This window comes from Aquila chrysaetos, chromosome 21 (genome assembly GCF_900496995.4).
Source record: "Aquila chrysaetos chrysaetos chromosome 21, bAquChr1.4, whole genome shotgun sequence".
Classification (NCBI taxonomy): domain Eukaryota; kingdom Metazoa; phylum Chordata; class Aves; order Accipitriformes; family Accipitridae; genus Aquila; species Aquila chrysaetos.
In genome coordinates, this window is record NC_044024.1 from 10519788 (window position 1) to 10535497 (window position 15710).

The following is a 15710-nucleotide window of genomic DNA, read 5'->3' on the forward strand; positions in this document are numbered from 1 at the left end:
GCCTGGCCCAAAGAGAAGGCCAGGCACCAGCCTGTAATCTGGGTTAATCCACAAACTCATCCCCATTCCATCAGCAGACAAGCTGCAACATGCCTCTTGCACAAAACATACCAAACTGTTTTCATCACTGAAAAAAAAAAAAAAAAAAAAATAATTGGAGGGGGACATCCAGACCAGGTTTATGTAGTTAAGGTCAAAGAAGGTTGTTTACATGACACCAGTCTCACACAAATTTTTCTTGATTTTCATGAAAGCCACTGGTGGTTCTGGGGACTTCTGCACTGTCAGGCCACTGTTTTGGCAAAGCTCACCAGACACCCAGGCTCTCACCCAGGGGCTGCACAAGTGAAGGAACTGGTGCATTGGCAACACCACATCCCGCCAGCACCCACAGCCCTGTTCCAGACTTGCTGGACACAGCAAGGAGGGAAATCCCCCCCCAACAGCCAGTGGCTGCTGGACACCCCCTCTCCCACCACAGCCCCCCAAGACTCAAATCATGCCAGACTCATGTCAGCTGCCACTATACCCCCAGACCTGTGGTTTCTGGAAAAGAGCCTGGATGGCAAGTCCCTGACACAGGGAACAACTTTGCTTCCTCCTCCTGGGTTTTGCCCTAAGGGGGCTCTTCCCCTACACCCGCTGACATCATCTTTGGGCACACAAGACTTCAAGAGCAAGGTTTTACAGAAGCTACCATAAAGGCAAAGCTTCACTAAAACACAGGTTGAGAATAACTGCACTGCCAGTGCCCTTTCTAAAAAACAAGAGCTCCTCAAGCACACCCTGATTCTAGGGTATCTTACAGACGGATCAACGGATCTGGCACAAAACAAAAACATCAACCAAAGCAAAGCTAAAAGCAACTGAGGACAGCCTGCCATGCTGGGTCTGTGTAAATAAGGAAAGAAGCATGTATTTAAATGTTTTTATTTCAACTAATGCTTTGCCACCATATTACATCACTTTGAATAGCTTGGAATAGCAATACGATCTCAAAATATAGCAAACAGCTTGCCAAAGCAAGATAATATTAAATCCTATGGATACAGCATCTTCCTTCTTTGGCGACAACGCTTCCTTTTATCTGTAAAAATAGTTTTATGTTCCAGCACACTTGCTGCTCAGTTTATTGAACCCTGCTGTTTATAACATTTGTCTCTTCCCTGCACAAACCTCCCCACAATGTAGTATGGTTTTATATCCAACAGCATTTTAAATAAAAAAGTTATAGTTTTCATGCAGATTTTTGTAAAAATTATTTTCTAGGTGCACAGAACTGAACCAAGATGCATACAAAAATGCATTCACTTCCATTCTCGGGTGTAACCGTGCCATCAGCAACATGATATCATACATTACTGCGAGAGGTCCAAGGATGGTGGTATTCTCATATATAGTATAACTTTTAAAAAAAACCAAAACAAAATAACAAAAAAACCCCCTTTTTATAAGCAGCAAGAGAAAAAACTGCCATGCTTTATTGGTAAAGTAATCAAAATAGTTAGATGTATAAAAAAAGCACCATGTACAAAGAATACCAGAGGAAGATCCATCTTCCTAATTACACATTTCTCATTTAGCATTGCGAGCTGGCCTGCAGGTCCCAACTTGTACTGTAGCTTTATTTGCAAAGTTAAGGAAGTGGTCAAACCTAGAATATGCTTTGACTGTATGACAGAAATTAAACTGGATTGCAGATAGAAATTACATTTTTTTTTTCCATTACAACTCATACCAACCACCTTATAGCTCTCAGGGGTAAGAAAAACACACACCAAGTATCTGAGAAATAATGGAGTGAAAAACAGCTCCAGAGCAGTATTGCAAGATGCAGGTCTGTTATGAATGCATTTCTATGAGCACTTGGTAAGTTAAACTTTCCTTTGGGAAAAGAGCACGTCTGTTGGTTAAAACTCCTCTCCCTGAGAATTTTGATAAGAGTTTGTCTTGCAAAGCAAAACAAAGTCCTTTGAACTTCAATAGTTCCTAGGCCAACAGCATTTCAACGTGGTCACAGCTGATCTGCTACTCATGCACCCAGGGTGGCAGGTTGGGTTTTTGTTGCGTTTCATTTTTTGTTATTTTTTTTTTTCCTTTATATGGATCAACCCTTTTATACTCGCTTCATTCCTCTGCCCATCAAGCAGGCAAACACGGTCATGACCATCTTCGGTTTCACCTCCACAAGATCTTCTGGAAGAGCATAAACTCTGGCACCAATTCTTCTTGCCATGGACACAGCATACCTATTCACCATGGAAAGATGAGTGGGTGAGCACTGAGACTGCTACCAATAAATGACAAGTCAGCTCCTGCCCTATCCAACACAATTTCACTTATTATCCTCTTTATTAAGATTCAAGATGTACAACAGTCCAATCACACCACATCTGTTTGTTTTAGATACGGTTTTTTGATTTTTTGCTGTATTCCTTTTCCACAGTAGAGGAAAGTGTCTTTAATGCGCAAATTGACCTTTGAATGTCAAGCCCACTTTACCAACAGTTAAAACAAATTGTAATTAATATTTGTTAGGGCTAATAGATAGCATGTATAACCCAGGATTAATCAGTTAACATTTACATTTCCCCTTCTGTTTGCTCTTTAAGAATAATCAAGCGAGACTATTATCTGCAAGAAACTTTGCTGTCATTCTGCCACCGTGGAATAGTCACAGAACACACAGTTCAAAGGCATGTTTTAATAGGCATACTCTAAACTTGACAACCTATGATGATTCAACAAGACATGAGACATACAAGGGCTCAATTTCAAAACCCTCAGCCACTGGCTGAGCACTTCACGTGCCTGAACAAACAGGTGAGAAACAGAATACCATTGCTAAGATCTGCTTGGGCTGTTCTGTGTTTCTCTCAATAAGCAAGAGAGTCCAGCCAACTACTCCCTCCAGCGTTACAGGCAAGGACAGCAATTAGATTTCAAGAAGTGCTGCCTGTCTAAAAGGGATTGAAAACCACAGCAATAAACTACGGTAAAAACACTTGCAGCTTAAGGGCAGCACATAGAAGGTGCACTCTTTCAATGCAAAACAGCTTTTGACAAAGCAAACTTACTTAGCATTATTTTGTTTGTCATCTTCTGATAGATGACCCGTCTTTACAAGGTCATAGTTGATACAACCAGGCTGTATAGCATCAATTAAATCCACAACTGCCAAGCTTGTGCTGATAGTCTTGTCCTAGAGAACACAGGGACAGACAAGTAAAGATGAATGTCTAATCCTTAAAGCATACTTCTCACCTCAATCCAGCTCCTCTACAACGTGCAACAAAACAAGCTTTAAACAAGCGATTTCAAAGCAGCAGTGTTAGTGATTATTCCTAGCTGGACCACAGGGAAAACCAAACTGCTGCTTCTCCTTTGGTAATAGTACAAGATCACTACTCCAGTTTACTGCAAGTGCTCTGAAAATACGAAGCAGTAACTGATGTGCGGGCAGCAGGTCTGCCCCACTGACCAGACCCCAAGGGACAACGTTCACCTACGAATGCTTGCCAGCTCCAGCCCCTATGCTTGCCAGCATCTTAGCCTCCACCTCTGCCCCAGAGCCCAACCACCCTCCCCTCCTCTGCTACCCCATCAGCTCTCTTGCCCCACTGCTATTCCCCACCATGGGCGGTCCTAAAATGTCTCCTTTCTGGTAGCTTGAAGCCACTTTGCTCCCAGCACAGACTGAACCCTGTCCTGTTTAAACCCCTTTCTAAGATGCCCCTGCTGTTCCCCCAGCCAAGGAAATACTTTTTGAGCACCGCTCTCCTTTTGGATGCAAGAGGGGAACCTGCACCTTGAAGTTCTGGATGGATGTGGACTTGCCAGCTTCTTTCAGGGTCTGGTTTACCCAGCTGACTATAATGTCATCATTAGCTTTCTGACCGTCACCCAGGTCCTCAAGGACATTCAGCGTGTACCTGAGAACCAGCAGAGAGAACAAGATTAGGCACAGAGTCTGGGCAAAGCCCTGTTGAGCGTGCAGCCAGGATGCAATGTGAGCCCATGGCAGCTTGGAAAGTCTTCACATAATCACAGCTCGGGTTTTTTGTTTTTGTTTTTGTTTTTAAACTCGTTTAGCAAAAAAGAATCATATATCTTATCTGAAGTGTGATTTCTGTTAAAGCATTTAGTCTTTCTAGACTTTCAAGTCCTTTAATATGAGTTCACAAAAGTGCCTGAGCTCAGGACATTGTTAAACTGTTTCACCCTTGACCATTTTCTCCATAGGGGTAACACATTACTTGAAAGGTGTGGATCAGCTCATGAGTTAGCATTCTGACCTCTAATGCCAAATAAGGAGCTACCATGCTGCTATTTTACACATATATATTATATACTTGCATCACCTTAGAATTCTTCAGAAATAGATAAGAAAAAGGATGATTAACTTCATCTGATATTACGTTTCTCCTTCCCCCCATTCCTATGCAGAAGGGGGTTATAAAGCAGCCCTGTAATGTTTCTCTCTCAATTTCCAATTAAAAATTAGAACATAAAAGTTGTGTAAATGTTCTTGCTTAGGGTTTCTGCATGTGGGCCAGACTCGAGCAGGTGAGATAGAGGTGATCCTGGTCAGCAGGATGTTCACAGATCCACCAGCGGGTTCTCCGGAGGTCTCTGCTCCAGCCTCCTATGTGCAGCAGGATCAGCTCTGCCACAGTTTTGTCCAGCTGTGTCTCAGAAACCCCTCGAGGACAGAGGTTTTACAATCTTTCTGGGTGACCTGTTCCATTGCTGCAGTGCTCTCCCAGCAAAAAAGTTCCCAAAATCTGTACTCCATTCACAAGTTTTACATGTTTGAGACGGTCCTACCTTCTCATCAACTGCCAGACTAAGGCTAGTGTCAGTGTTGGGTTTCCATCATTCAGATCCTGTCCTCCAATGCCAACCAGGGAGAATTTAGCTGGATGCTTTCCCAAGTCTACAGCGTAGTTACAGTTTTCTAGCTACACAGGAAAAGAGTTTAAACAGAAAATCACTCACAAATAAACTCACTTGACTGGATGCCTCACATAGGAATTTTTAGTGTCCATGGCTTCTTTTAAAGTCTTTTGAAATGCTTACCTTTTTCATATTTGCTCCAAGCTTAGGGTACGGAGGCTTGTTAACCTTATTCCAGTCAACAGGAACTTTGATCTTTTCATATAATTGTAGTATTACCAGTGCATCTTGGAGATCGCTAAAGTGGAAAATATTCATTAAGCCTAATGTTTCAAGATTTAAATGCACTCTTTGTCACACCATGAATAATTACTACTCTACAGGTTGCTGCAATTTCAACAACCCTAAAAAGAAAAAAATTCAAAACGTTTTGTAGTTTTCAGGGCAGCAGAAATGCTCTATGCTTAACATCAGCTAGCTACTAAGCTGAAGCAGGTTTTAGCATGGTAGTCATCAACAGATCCAGGGAAGAATTTTGCTACATAGAATCCAAAGGTAGCCACTTCTTTCCACTGACTACAGGGACCCAGAGTATCTTGCCTCTTAACTATGATGTCTTGGTTAAGCCCTAAAATCAGGTGACAAGGAATTTAATTCCAGTTGCTCTAATGCAGTTGCTCAAGCATATATAAATGTACTGGGATCTCAGGGTACCAATTTACACAAGATAGAGGAAAATAAACAAACTGTCTTCAGCCCTTAAAGCCAATTGCTGGTGTGCCAAGTGCTGCCTCAGAAATCCCTAAGCTACAGACTGCAGGGAGGGTACAGTGAGCATCTCCCGCTCTCTACATCACCCTTTCTCAAGCTCTTTGCTCGGCATTGTGGGCAGCAGGACACTGGTATGGGCACATCTCTAGTCTGATCTAGTTGGGTCTCTCCCAAGAGTCTAATGCTTACCCGTAGAGGTGATTTACATGGGGGTTCACACCAAGGGAGTTCATCCAGTTGCGGAAGGTCCGTTCCTCACGCGTCTCTCCTAGATGAGAGAAAAGAGATTCATGCAACTTCTGCAAGCTCAAAGCTGCGCAGGGTTTTCCACCTTGCAAGGCAGGGAGCTTTGAGCAGCATAGCTTATCAGTTAGGTTTTCGAGCAAAAAAAGGGGGTGTTTTTTCTGCCATAATTTTTTTCAAAGGAAGAGGGTTGCCCTGGTATCTAGTTTTGGATATCAGTTTGATTTCTCCAGGCCTCAGAAGAACATGACTTTTGCATTTTCTGCAAGAAAAAGTGGCAGGAAGGTCTTTCACACGGGTATTAGCTAACTGCTGTCTGGGAGCCAGGCAGCCAAAGCCCTAATCCCAGTTCTGCCAAGAATTAGTGCTTCCATGAACATCTCATTGCATTACTGAGCTGCTCCTGCCTATCACAGGAAATGGCAAAACCAAATTCCCAGCCCTGGCACGGGGACTGACAGGCTGCTGGCAGTGCTCCTACAGGTTCAGGCTCCACATCAGGGTCAGAAAGCTGAACAGGCTGTCAAGTACCCTTCTCATCTGCCACAAATGAGTAAACAACCACTGCAGCACTGAAGCCTCAAATAATAGGTGTTACTTCAATGGAGATACCTCCACTGGGCACAGCCTCTTGTGACATAAGTGTTTACTTTAGATTTTTCCCTCCTGCTAATTTTGTGACTGATACGGCCATCACCTTCTAGTAGGGTCCAGTCGATGTCCTGGTTTTCAGGCTTGGTAAGTGCTGGGTACTTGTTGAACAGGTTGGCAACGAAGGCCAGGTTCAGTTTGGGGTTGCCACTGACCACATCAGCTGGTGTGACGAACTGCCGGCAGCCAAGCCGATCTGCCTGCTGAAGCATGTACTCTGCTCTCCGCAAGTCATCCTTTTCCTGCCAGGGATGCAATGGACAAGAGCTGTTATGGAAGAGATCGGGCTACAAAGCAGATGGGAAGTTTCTGATGGTACCTGGGGCAATGTCACAACTCCACTCATTAGCATGAGTCGCTAATCAAACAGAGATGAAACATGCACACTAATTCCTGCTGCTCTGGATGTAATAGTCCTGGTTTGTCTTGGTATTTTTCCTAGCATGGTGCTTTCCAAATTTATATGCTTTCCAACTTTTATGCTTTTTGAACTTGGTGGTTCAAAAGCAGAAGTCCGCATGCTCCCAAATAGAGCAAAACCACAACTGATCTCAATCATGTATGTTAATAGGTGGGTAGTGATCAGGCCTGCAACAACCGCTCATTTAAGCACATACCCAAGGTGCACACATGCCCACTGACACTTTACATGCCCTAGAAATTAAGATACCAGATTACCTAAATGTCACAGGGCAATTATAGGGTACAGGTGCAGCATGATTGTACAGCATGAGGACACAACAGCCTGAATACTTACATTGAAACCCGACATGTTAATATCGATCAGAGGCTCTCCTTCTTTCTGCCCTTTAGGTGCAATTTGATTGAGGAGGTGGAAATAAGCTCTGGAATCCTGAAATGGATGAAAAAGAAAATTCAGGTTTCCCGCACAACAGTGAATACACCGTAACAATTAATTTCAGGTTCATCTTTAACAAGTCACTGTGCATAATTGGCTTATGTACCTTTACTGAATTACCAAAATCTGTAAGCTTAAAAGAGAGCATAATGGCAGAAATCCAGGCAGCAGAAAAGGAAACAGAAAGAGAAAAGGTTAGAAATATTTAAGATTAAAATTATGGAGTTTAACTGTTTGAAAGGTGCCTTTGCTGCAAGCTCTAGTGTCACAGCCTCCTCTCCAACGGCTGGAGGAGGCAGTGACCCCGTGCTGCTCACTCTCATGGCCCCCACACCAGATGCCCCAAGGCAGCCCTTTCTACTGCCACAGCAACAATGAGAATGGCTTAGCAAAGGCAAAGTCCAAGCAAAAAGCTGATTATAAGAAGTCTGAATATCTTCTCCTGTGCCTGCCCATTAGGTAGAATAACTTAAAGGAGAGAGGCCAGGGATGGTCACAAACCAGGAGGAGCAAATAGCTGCAGTAATTAATTATCAACCACAAGTCCTTTTAGTCCTCAGCACTAAGAAGGACCTCAAGCATATCCTGGCAGCCTATGGGTTGCACCAGACAAGCCAACAGCTATCAGCAAAGCTGTAAGTAATTTTGAAGTTGTAAATAAGAGTGACTGTGTGTGTGCACGCATGCACACACACAGGGGACCTCTGAGCTCCCCATGTACCTCATTTGTCAATTTTTTTTTTCCACCCAACAGTCCTTTAACCTGGAATCCACTTCGGTCCTCTTTCTCCTCCTCGAAACTGCTGGGCATGTGAATAAATTCCAGAAACCTGCTGAAACCAGTGTCCAAAAACCCTACACTGACCAGGAGTCACCATCCTCCACTTCTCACTAGTGCTGAGAGAAGACAGCCACCCCCCCACATCTGAAAAACAGCTGTAAGACTCCCTGCTCCCATTTCTACTCAGCCCAGCGTAGAGAATAACAGGTCTTGTTTCCCTTCCTCTCTCCAGCCCATCACATTTTGGCTTAAATGCCATCGCCAGCCAAGAGTGTGTGGAAGTCACGCTCTCCAGGGACGCAGTTAAGCATTTCACCCTGAGTGAGCTGCATGCCATTGAAAAATTATTTCCATAAAAAAAGATGGATTAAGAACATTTGAAAACACATGAGTAATATCAGTTTCCTACTCAATTAAAACGTGAAACAGCTTTGCAGCAGGATCCTACTAGCACTGGAGGAAACATTCAGACAGTTCAACACTGGACTCAACCTCATGGCAAGAGAGAACAGCACTGCGGTACCTTAAATATACCATCCATAAAACCCCTGTTAAGCCCGCTCAGTGTATTAAGGCTAAGCAAGGTCCTGTCCGCAGATGGAGGGCTTCATTTACGCATGCAAACACTGCCCTGGCTGGCTCCCAACCTTTTCCCAGGCACGTGCAGGCCAGGAGAGCTCTCAGTACCTTGATATCTGAGCTGAAGTTATTGATTTTGTGCCAGCCTGCGTTTTCCAAGTGGAAGTTGGCCCATCGTAGGAGCAGCTCTTCTGGGGATAGTTTCATAAGGTCCTCCAGATTTTCACCATCACGAAGTAAGGCAGCCAGTGCTAGAAGAAAAACGCTTGTGAGGGGAATGAAGGAGTTTTCAAGAGCCAAACCTGCATGCCAGAATTAGAGCTGCAGCAATATTTCAGGGGAGGAAGGGGGGGACAATACCAACTACTGATTAAGTCAAAATAATCTGGGTATTAGTGGAGTTTTCCTGAGTTGGTTGTTACACAGAGAAGAGTATGAATGATCTAGAAAACTGTGCAAAAAGTATTTTCTATTTTCTTGTATCACAAAATTCTCTGGATTTTATGTGCAGTCTTTTAAGCTGATGACAGTAAGCTAAATGTAAATGTACTTTTATCTCAATTAAAAAGTGCTTCCAAGCAGTTTCATATGCACTGTTAAAAAAACCCAGAGAAGCCAAAATAAGCACCCTTTGAGCTGGCCGCTGCTTCCCTTGCCATGAATTTTCAATCCAAGCCAAACAATGTTACCACTTCACAACTGAGAAATTTAAATAAAAGACACTGAAGCCCCTCCATCCATCTGGGTGCTCTGATAGCCCATGCACAAATAACAGAGCTCTTTGAATGACTTGAAAATTTTAAATTTTGGAGGCTGTCGTGCAGGACCAAGCAAGCACAAGGGGAGAGCACTGTCAAGAACGAAGTGAGAGCTCAGCTGCACCACTGACAGTAGAAGGAGGATTTTAGGAGAACCAAGTCATTGTGAGCATATTCTCAAAGAGCTGAATCCTTTTTTTTTTTTGAGGAGATGTGCAGTTGACTATAATCTGAAAAGGATGCAAGCAGCTTTTGCCACCTCCCAACACCGTTACATACCTTTGGCCGAAGCACACCGGGAGAGCCTGCCCAGCCTGAGGCATCACAAAGCAACACACTCATTCTCACCACAAGGCTTGAGCCATGATGCATCTTGACTTACAGACTTGTGTTCAGCCAGTTCTCCAAGGCTGACACACATTACCAGGATGGCACAACCCACCCGGCCTGAACCTGCTTCACAGCTATAAACAGGCTGGAGAGCACTCAGCTTGGCACATGCCCTGATGAACGTGAAGACGAGTACCCCCCTTTTCAGCAGAGAGGAGGGGAGGGAAGAAGCAGCGACGGGGCTGGAGCTGACAGTGCAAGCAATGCCATGTTCATGCTTTAAAAGTAATCACTTAGTTTCGCTTACCTTCATTTCTGCTAAGCTCGATGTCGGCAAACAAGCCAATCTTAATGATCTGCCAAAGAAGCCCAAGGACCAGGTGGGGTTTCCCTTCTCTCAAGTCCTCTGCACCAATATTGACAACATGACACCCGATGGCAGATGCAGAATTCAATGCCAGGTTCAGGTTCTCCTGCGAACAGCACAGGTGAGTGAGACACAGCCAGGGGAGATGCTGCTTTGCCTTTCATCCAGCACCAGCGAAGTGGAGAAATTTCCCCCTCGTCCTTGCTCCAACAGCAGCAGCTTGGAGGAAACACTCCCAGCCGCTCTCCGGCTGAAGTTTTAATGGAGCTGTGGTGGCAGCAGGCTGAATCAATAAGAACTGAACTAAGCACGAGGGTTTAATTTCAGCCTCTGGTATTTAGTTTCAGCCTCTGAGTTGCATCTAGAGGTGTCAACAAGAATAAGGCTAGAGAAGTGTTAAGTTATACGCACACACACGCAGAGGCATCCTCGCAAAAACAACCTGTCGTACTGTGAAATGATTCATAGACAACGTCAATAACCATACTGTTTTAAAAAGACAGCACTGTATATAATCACCGCAGCAATATCAGGTGCGCACAGCGTTTCAGCCATTTTACCCATTTTGTCATTAAGTTAGCATTTTTGTCTTTTGAACTGTATTCACAGCACTGTCAACTATGCACAGTACAAAACTGCCTTTAATAATTAAATGTAAGTTATAAAACCCGCTCCTTTCCAGAGTTCCACAATAATGCCTCGAGCCACCATGCTGTTTTCATTAATTCTATCTGAATATGAATTTCAGCAAAAATACAGAAATTTATTATACCTGAATTATGAACGGTGTGAGTTTCTTCTTGTTAATTGCTCTTTCATCAATCGTGTCCGGAACAGAAAGATTGATCATTTTGCTGGTAGGAGGAAAAACAATAATATCTGAACAACATTTAGTATTTAATCTCAATAAAACTCAATGCACTGTTACAATACTCACCACAGTACATTTCCTTTTGCCTGTTTGGTTTTGTGGTGGTTTTTTTTTTTTTTTTAAATCAAGGTTGTGTAAATCAGAAGTTATTATTTACGTTATCAAGAATGTATTTGTAACTAATAGCTAAGCCTGAAACCTTAAACATGTTACTGGCCACTACTGATCTCAGCTACTGTAGCTAAAAGAGCACATGAATTATTCACAGGACAGTCACTGAACTAGCGAAGACTCGCTGCTCTGTTGACATCCACTGCAGATGCTAGTAAGACAACACGCTTCCTCCTATTGTAAAGGTGTACTACTGCTGGCAAGAAAAAACTGCCCCAGAAAAGCACAAACACTTTGAGAGCTCAGTGGGGAGCACGCGAGCGCAATGAACTTTTAGTCAACAGAAAACACGGCAAGTTTTTACTTTACATTATAAGCTACTTCCTACTCAGTTCAGTCTTCACCTGAAGACCTGAATTACTTGAAACTGGGGAAATAAAAAACAAAAAAATTGCAAGCTAAAGAAAAAAAAAAAGAAAACAAATGCAAGGCAATGGGCAGACCACTAAACATCTTTTTTGTATTTATAGAGTGACTGAAATTCTAGGCTGATCCAGTTCTCTGCTATATTAATTCACTTACATTTAAAAAACAAACCAAAAACACAAAACCAAAAGAAATCCCATACATAGAAGGTGGCTGGTGTTTAGCAGCCCTGGGTACCTTCTGTTTTCAGTGTGCAGCAAAGTAAGTTACTAACTTGTGCAGCTATTACCAAAAGCAACAAGAGGATTCCCAGAAAATCCATTTTTGGGTTAATTAATAAGGTCACTAACATTCCCACAGAGGTTACCATCTGTCTAAACAACCAAGAAAATGGCTATTTAACACATCTGCCTTCCCCCAAGCTACCTAGCATCAGGCTGAGTTTGCACCAGGACAACTTCTGCTCCTGCAAGGCACCTTCTCCCCTTCAGCGAACTCAGTCTCAAGCCCAAGCAAAAACACTAGACAAAAATACCAGCTTGTGAAGTTGGCATCAAAGCTGAAGCATCACACAATGACAATGAAAGCCTGGGTGACTGAGGCCCTTTTTATACGTCAAAGCATTATGCACACACACTAGTCAAAAAACCAGCCTAGAACAGGATGAAAAATCCCCTAACTACAGTTTTGGGAATTTATTTTGGTGATTTTTTTTTTTTTTTTTTTTTTTTTTTTTATTCAGGAGCCATCATGACTTACCATAGCACAATCCCATCTCCCACAGCTTTGAACAGGTCATCTGTATTTGGGTTCATTGGAATAACGTGCCTACAGTCGGGATCATTTTCCAGGGCTTTGTTTATCCAGTTTACAAAGGCATATTTTTCTTCCTCTAAGATAACCAATTGTAAATTTAATACAGGTTTTTCATAACATAGCAAAGATTTTCCCAAAAGAATCAGTGTACAATAGCCCAGGGAAATAAAAGCCCCACTATCATTACGACACTATTTTATTAGTCACACAAAGTTTAAAGAAATATGACTTTCACTTCCAATTACCAGAATATTCCTGTTACTTACTCGTTACTCAACAACTTTATTATATTCAAGTGTGGCACAAGGACTTCAACAGCAAGCACAGTTAAAACAAATAAGCACACAATTAATCTACACACTGCTAATCTTGCATTACCCTCTAATTCTGTCCTGATCTCACCTTGACGTGAGATCATTCAGCTATCAGAAAACAAAAGCATAGCACACGGCAAGGCAGTAGAAATCTGCTATTTTTAGCATACAGCCTCCACTCACCCAAGAGAGGAGCTGAAAGGCAGAGCATTACCTGAGTAGGAGTGCTGCGTCCCCTCACTGGAGAGCTCCGAGGTCCCCCCGATCGCACAGATTCCTTCCTTCCTGTTAATTGCTTTTCTGAATGTTTTAGCGATATCGCTGCTTTTCACCTCTTGGAAAATCTACAATTTAAAGTGCTCTGTTAGACAAGAAAAACTTCATAAAATGAAAGGACCACAGAAGCAGCTATTTCTTCTCGACTTTAAAGCAAACCTTGTAGTAAAATCAGCAAATGTGAAGGACCCATCAAGGGTGTAGTGGTATTAAATTTAACATGGATAGTGGGCAGAGAGTCGTCCCACTCTCTCAAACACATATTGCAAGTGCCTGTTGAAACAGAAGCACTAGGCATGAAGTACCTTGCATACATTTACCTTCTCAAGTAGATTTCAAGACACCACAAGAAAAAAAAAAAAAAGTGAAACCTTTGCAGTCTGAGAGCAGGTACACATGCAGCAGTTTCCGCAGGACCAAAGTTGATAAAGCTGTTGTGCAATTTTAACCTTTCTGTGTAAGCCAGATGCTCATGTGACTGTGACTTTAGTTCACACAAAACACTTTGTCCACAACTCAAGAAACAATTCTTTTTAAGTGTGTAACAGTCAAATCTGCAATAATGTGTAACAACGTGCGCTCCAGATAAGGATTCCCCCTTCCCCAACAGCAGGCTTGGGCTGACAAAACACCCTCACGTTTGAGGGCAGAAGAGAAGCTTTAGCACAGAAAGATTACACGTACCATTTGCGCAGGTTGTATATTGCTATTAGTGGCCCTGAGGTCCTACAGCACTGAGCAACTGTTAGAAAAAAATACATTCGATGGCTTGAAAGCCTACTGTAACTCCCTCAAAACCTAACCAAATTAGTTTCAACCACGCTGAAAACACAAATGAAACATATACAGAAACATAACCAGAAAAAGGCAATGAAACAGCACTGTAAAGCAGAACAAAGTGCTTCTGTTAAAAAGAGAGGAGGGGACTTGCCCACCTGGCTGCAGAGGTGTCACTGCAGGGTCAGCCTGCTGGCTGTCATGCCTTACCTTCCCCGTCCCTTAAACACAGGGAAGGTGGAGAGTCAAGATGATGATGCCAGTGCAGTTAAACCATCTCCTGATGGCACACAGAGGTTTTGCTCACCCCAGCAATCAGCTAGAGCTGAGCGAAGACTCAAGAGCCCAAAAGTTTTGGGTTTTCTGGTTGGTTGGTTTAAAACTTAAGGATTTTGATACAGATTTATTTATTTTAAAATTTGCTGGACTAATTACTGGTATTGCATACCCTCTTTGAAAATATGTGCTTTAATGCTGAGGTACCACTAAGTCACTGGCCCCAACTTCAAGTCAGTTCATGTCACCCTTTGTACCATAAACCCCAGCAAAAGTTCTGTTTGTAAAAATCCTACAACTAACCATTGCTTCTACTGTATAGCTTAGTTGCCTGTAAGACATTTCATGTTTACTTGATCATTGATACCATTCAAATGTGACAGAAGAGATTTATTTCTTCTTTCCTAGTGCAAAGTTAAAGTTATGGACCAGCTCAAACCAACAGCTGAAACATGCACCCAGCATGCAAGTGTTCACAAACTGCAAACAAACTCCAACTTACTAGTTGACTCCGAACTCAAAAGTTCAGAGGGTCTGAAAACAATTAAGGAACAGAAGGTGAAGATAAATTAAGAAATATCAAGAAAAATAGTTGACATGAAAACAGCTCCCCCAATGTACTGCAAATACTTTTATTACTCTTTCAGCAGTCAGTCATCAGAGTATAAAAAGGATGAAGGGATGGATATCGAACCAGTATCTCTGAAATAGTGCTGTGCTTTTGTAAAAATAATTAAAAAAAAAAAAATCTCACCTATTTCTACAGAAAAAGACTGAAGGTTAGACCCATCCTCCAGCTTCTCCTATCTCCTTGCTCCTGTTCTTCCCTTTTAAGGCAACAAACGGATCTGAATTTTCCTAGATCAGCATCAAGGACTAATCTCCAAGTGTGTCTTGAAATGCCCTCTCAAGTCTTTAATAATACTTGTAGTCCCATTAAATTGAGAAAGGAAATTATACTGCTTCACTGGGAAAACAAGCATTCATCTATGTGCCTGGAAAAACTGAGTAGCTTCCAGTCAATACTGCAAGTGTGGAGAACTGGAAGTCTTTTTTCCACTTGTCACCTCATGTGGAAATGGTCTTTTGGCCTCCAACAAAGTTTTCATATAAGAAAAGCATGTGGATTCTTTTTGGGTTTTGTTTAAAAACCAACATGTTTCCCCTCTGTCCAAATCTAACAGCTGGCAGTGACAGCACAAAAGACTGGTCATATGCAGAGATCTATACAAAGAACTGATTTTTACATGACAAGTCCTCAAAAGTGATGAGTTTGTAGAAAGAAAACTAGGATTAGGGTAAGTGGCCGAGAAGCCAGGTTCAACCTCTTCTACCCCTTCCTTAGCTTTGTCTAAAAGGGGTCCCCCAGGCTGCCGGAAATTCAGAAATACCACTTACATAGACAAACTCTTCAAAACTAATCTTCCCATCTTTATTCTTGTCGCTGTCAATCATGAGCTTCTGGATGATCTCTCTCACTTTGTATCCGGGGAGAGGCAGGTTGGCTTCCTTGAAGAGCTCGTGCAACTCATAGTCGCAGATGAACCCATTGCTGTTGAGGTCTGAGGAAGAGAAGGGGCAGGAGAAGGTTTTAGAAACATGCCAGTA

At 42.6% G+C, this 15710-nt stretch overlaps 1 protein-coding gene across 7 annotated transcripts in view; it reads right to left on the reverse strand.

Annotated features, from left to right (window-relative positions):
• Positions 1 to 914: 914 nt before the first annotated feature.
• Positions 915 to 15710, reverse strand: part of PLS3 (plastin 3) — a 55421-nt gene continuing 40625 nt past the window's right edge. For 6 of the 7 annotated variants that reach the window (XM_029997076.1, XM_029997081.2, XM_029997079.1 and 3 more), the window contains exons 3-17: positions 15501 to 15664; positions 12988 to 13117; positions 12403 to 12535; positions 11008 to 11089; positions 10176 to 10341; positions 8889 to 9031; positions 7527 to 7553; positions 7319 to 7414; positions 6608 to 6803; positions 5857 to 5935; positions 5080 to 5194; positions 4828 to 4961; positions 3809 to 3932; positions 3078 to 3202; positions 915 to 2249 (exon numbers count right to left, since the gene is read on the reverse strand). In XM_029997076.1, coding sequence (XP_029852936.1) covers positions 2117 to 2249; positions 3078 to 3202; positions 3809 to 3932; positions 4828 to 4961; positions 5080 to 5194; positions 5857 to 5935; positions 6608 to 6803; positions 7319 to 7414; positions 7527 to 7553; positions 8889 to 9031; positions 10176 to 10341; positions 11008 to 11089; positions 12403 to 12535; positions 12988 to 13117; positions 15501 to 15664 — 1847 coding nt within the window. In that variant the 3' untranslated portion in view covers positions 915 to 2116. The remainder of the gene's footprint in view (positions 2250 to 3077; positions 3203 to 3808; positions 3933 to 4827; positions 4962 to 5079; positions 5195 to 5856; positions 5936 to 6607; positions 6804 to 7318; positions 7415 to 7526; positions 7554 to 8888; positions 9032 to 10175; positions 10342 to 11007; positions 11090 to 12402; positions 12536 to 12987; positions 13118 to 15500; positions 15665 to 15710) is intronic. The other variant, XM_029997082.2, reaches the window with a different exon arrangement.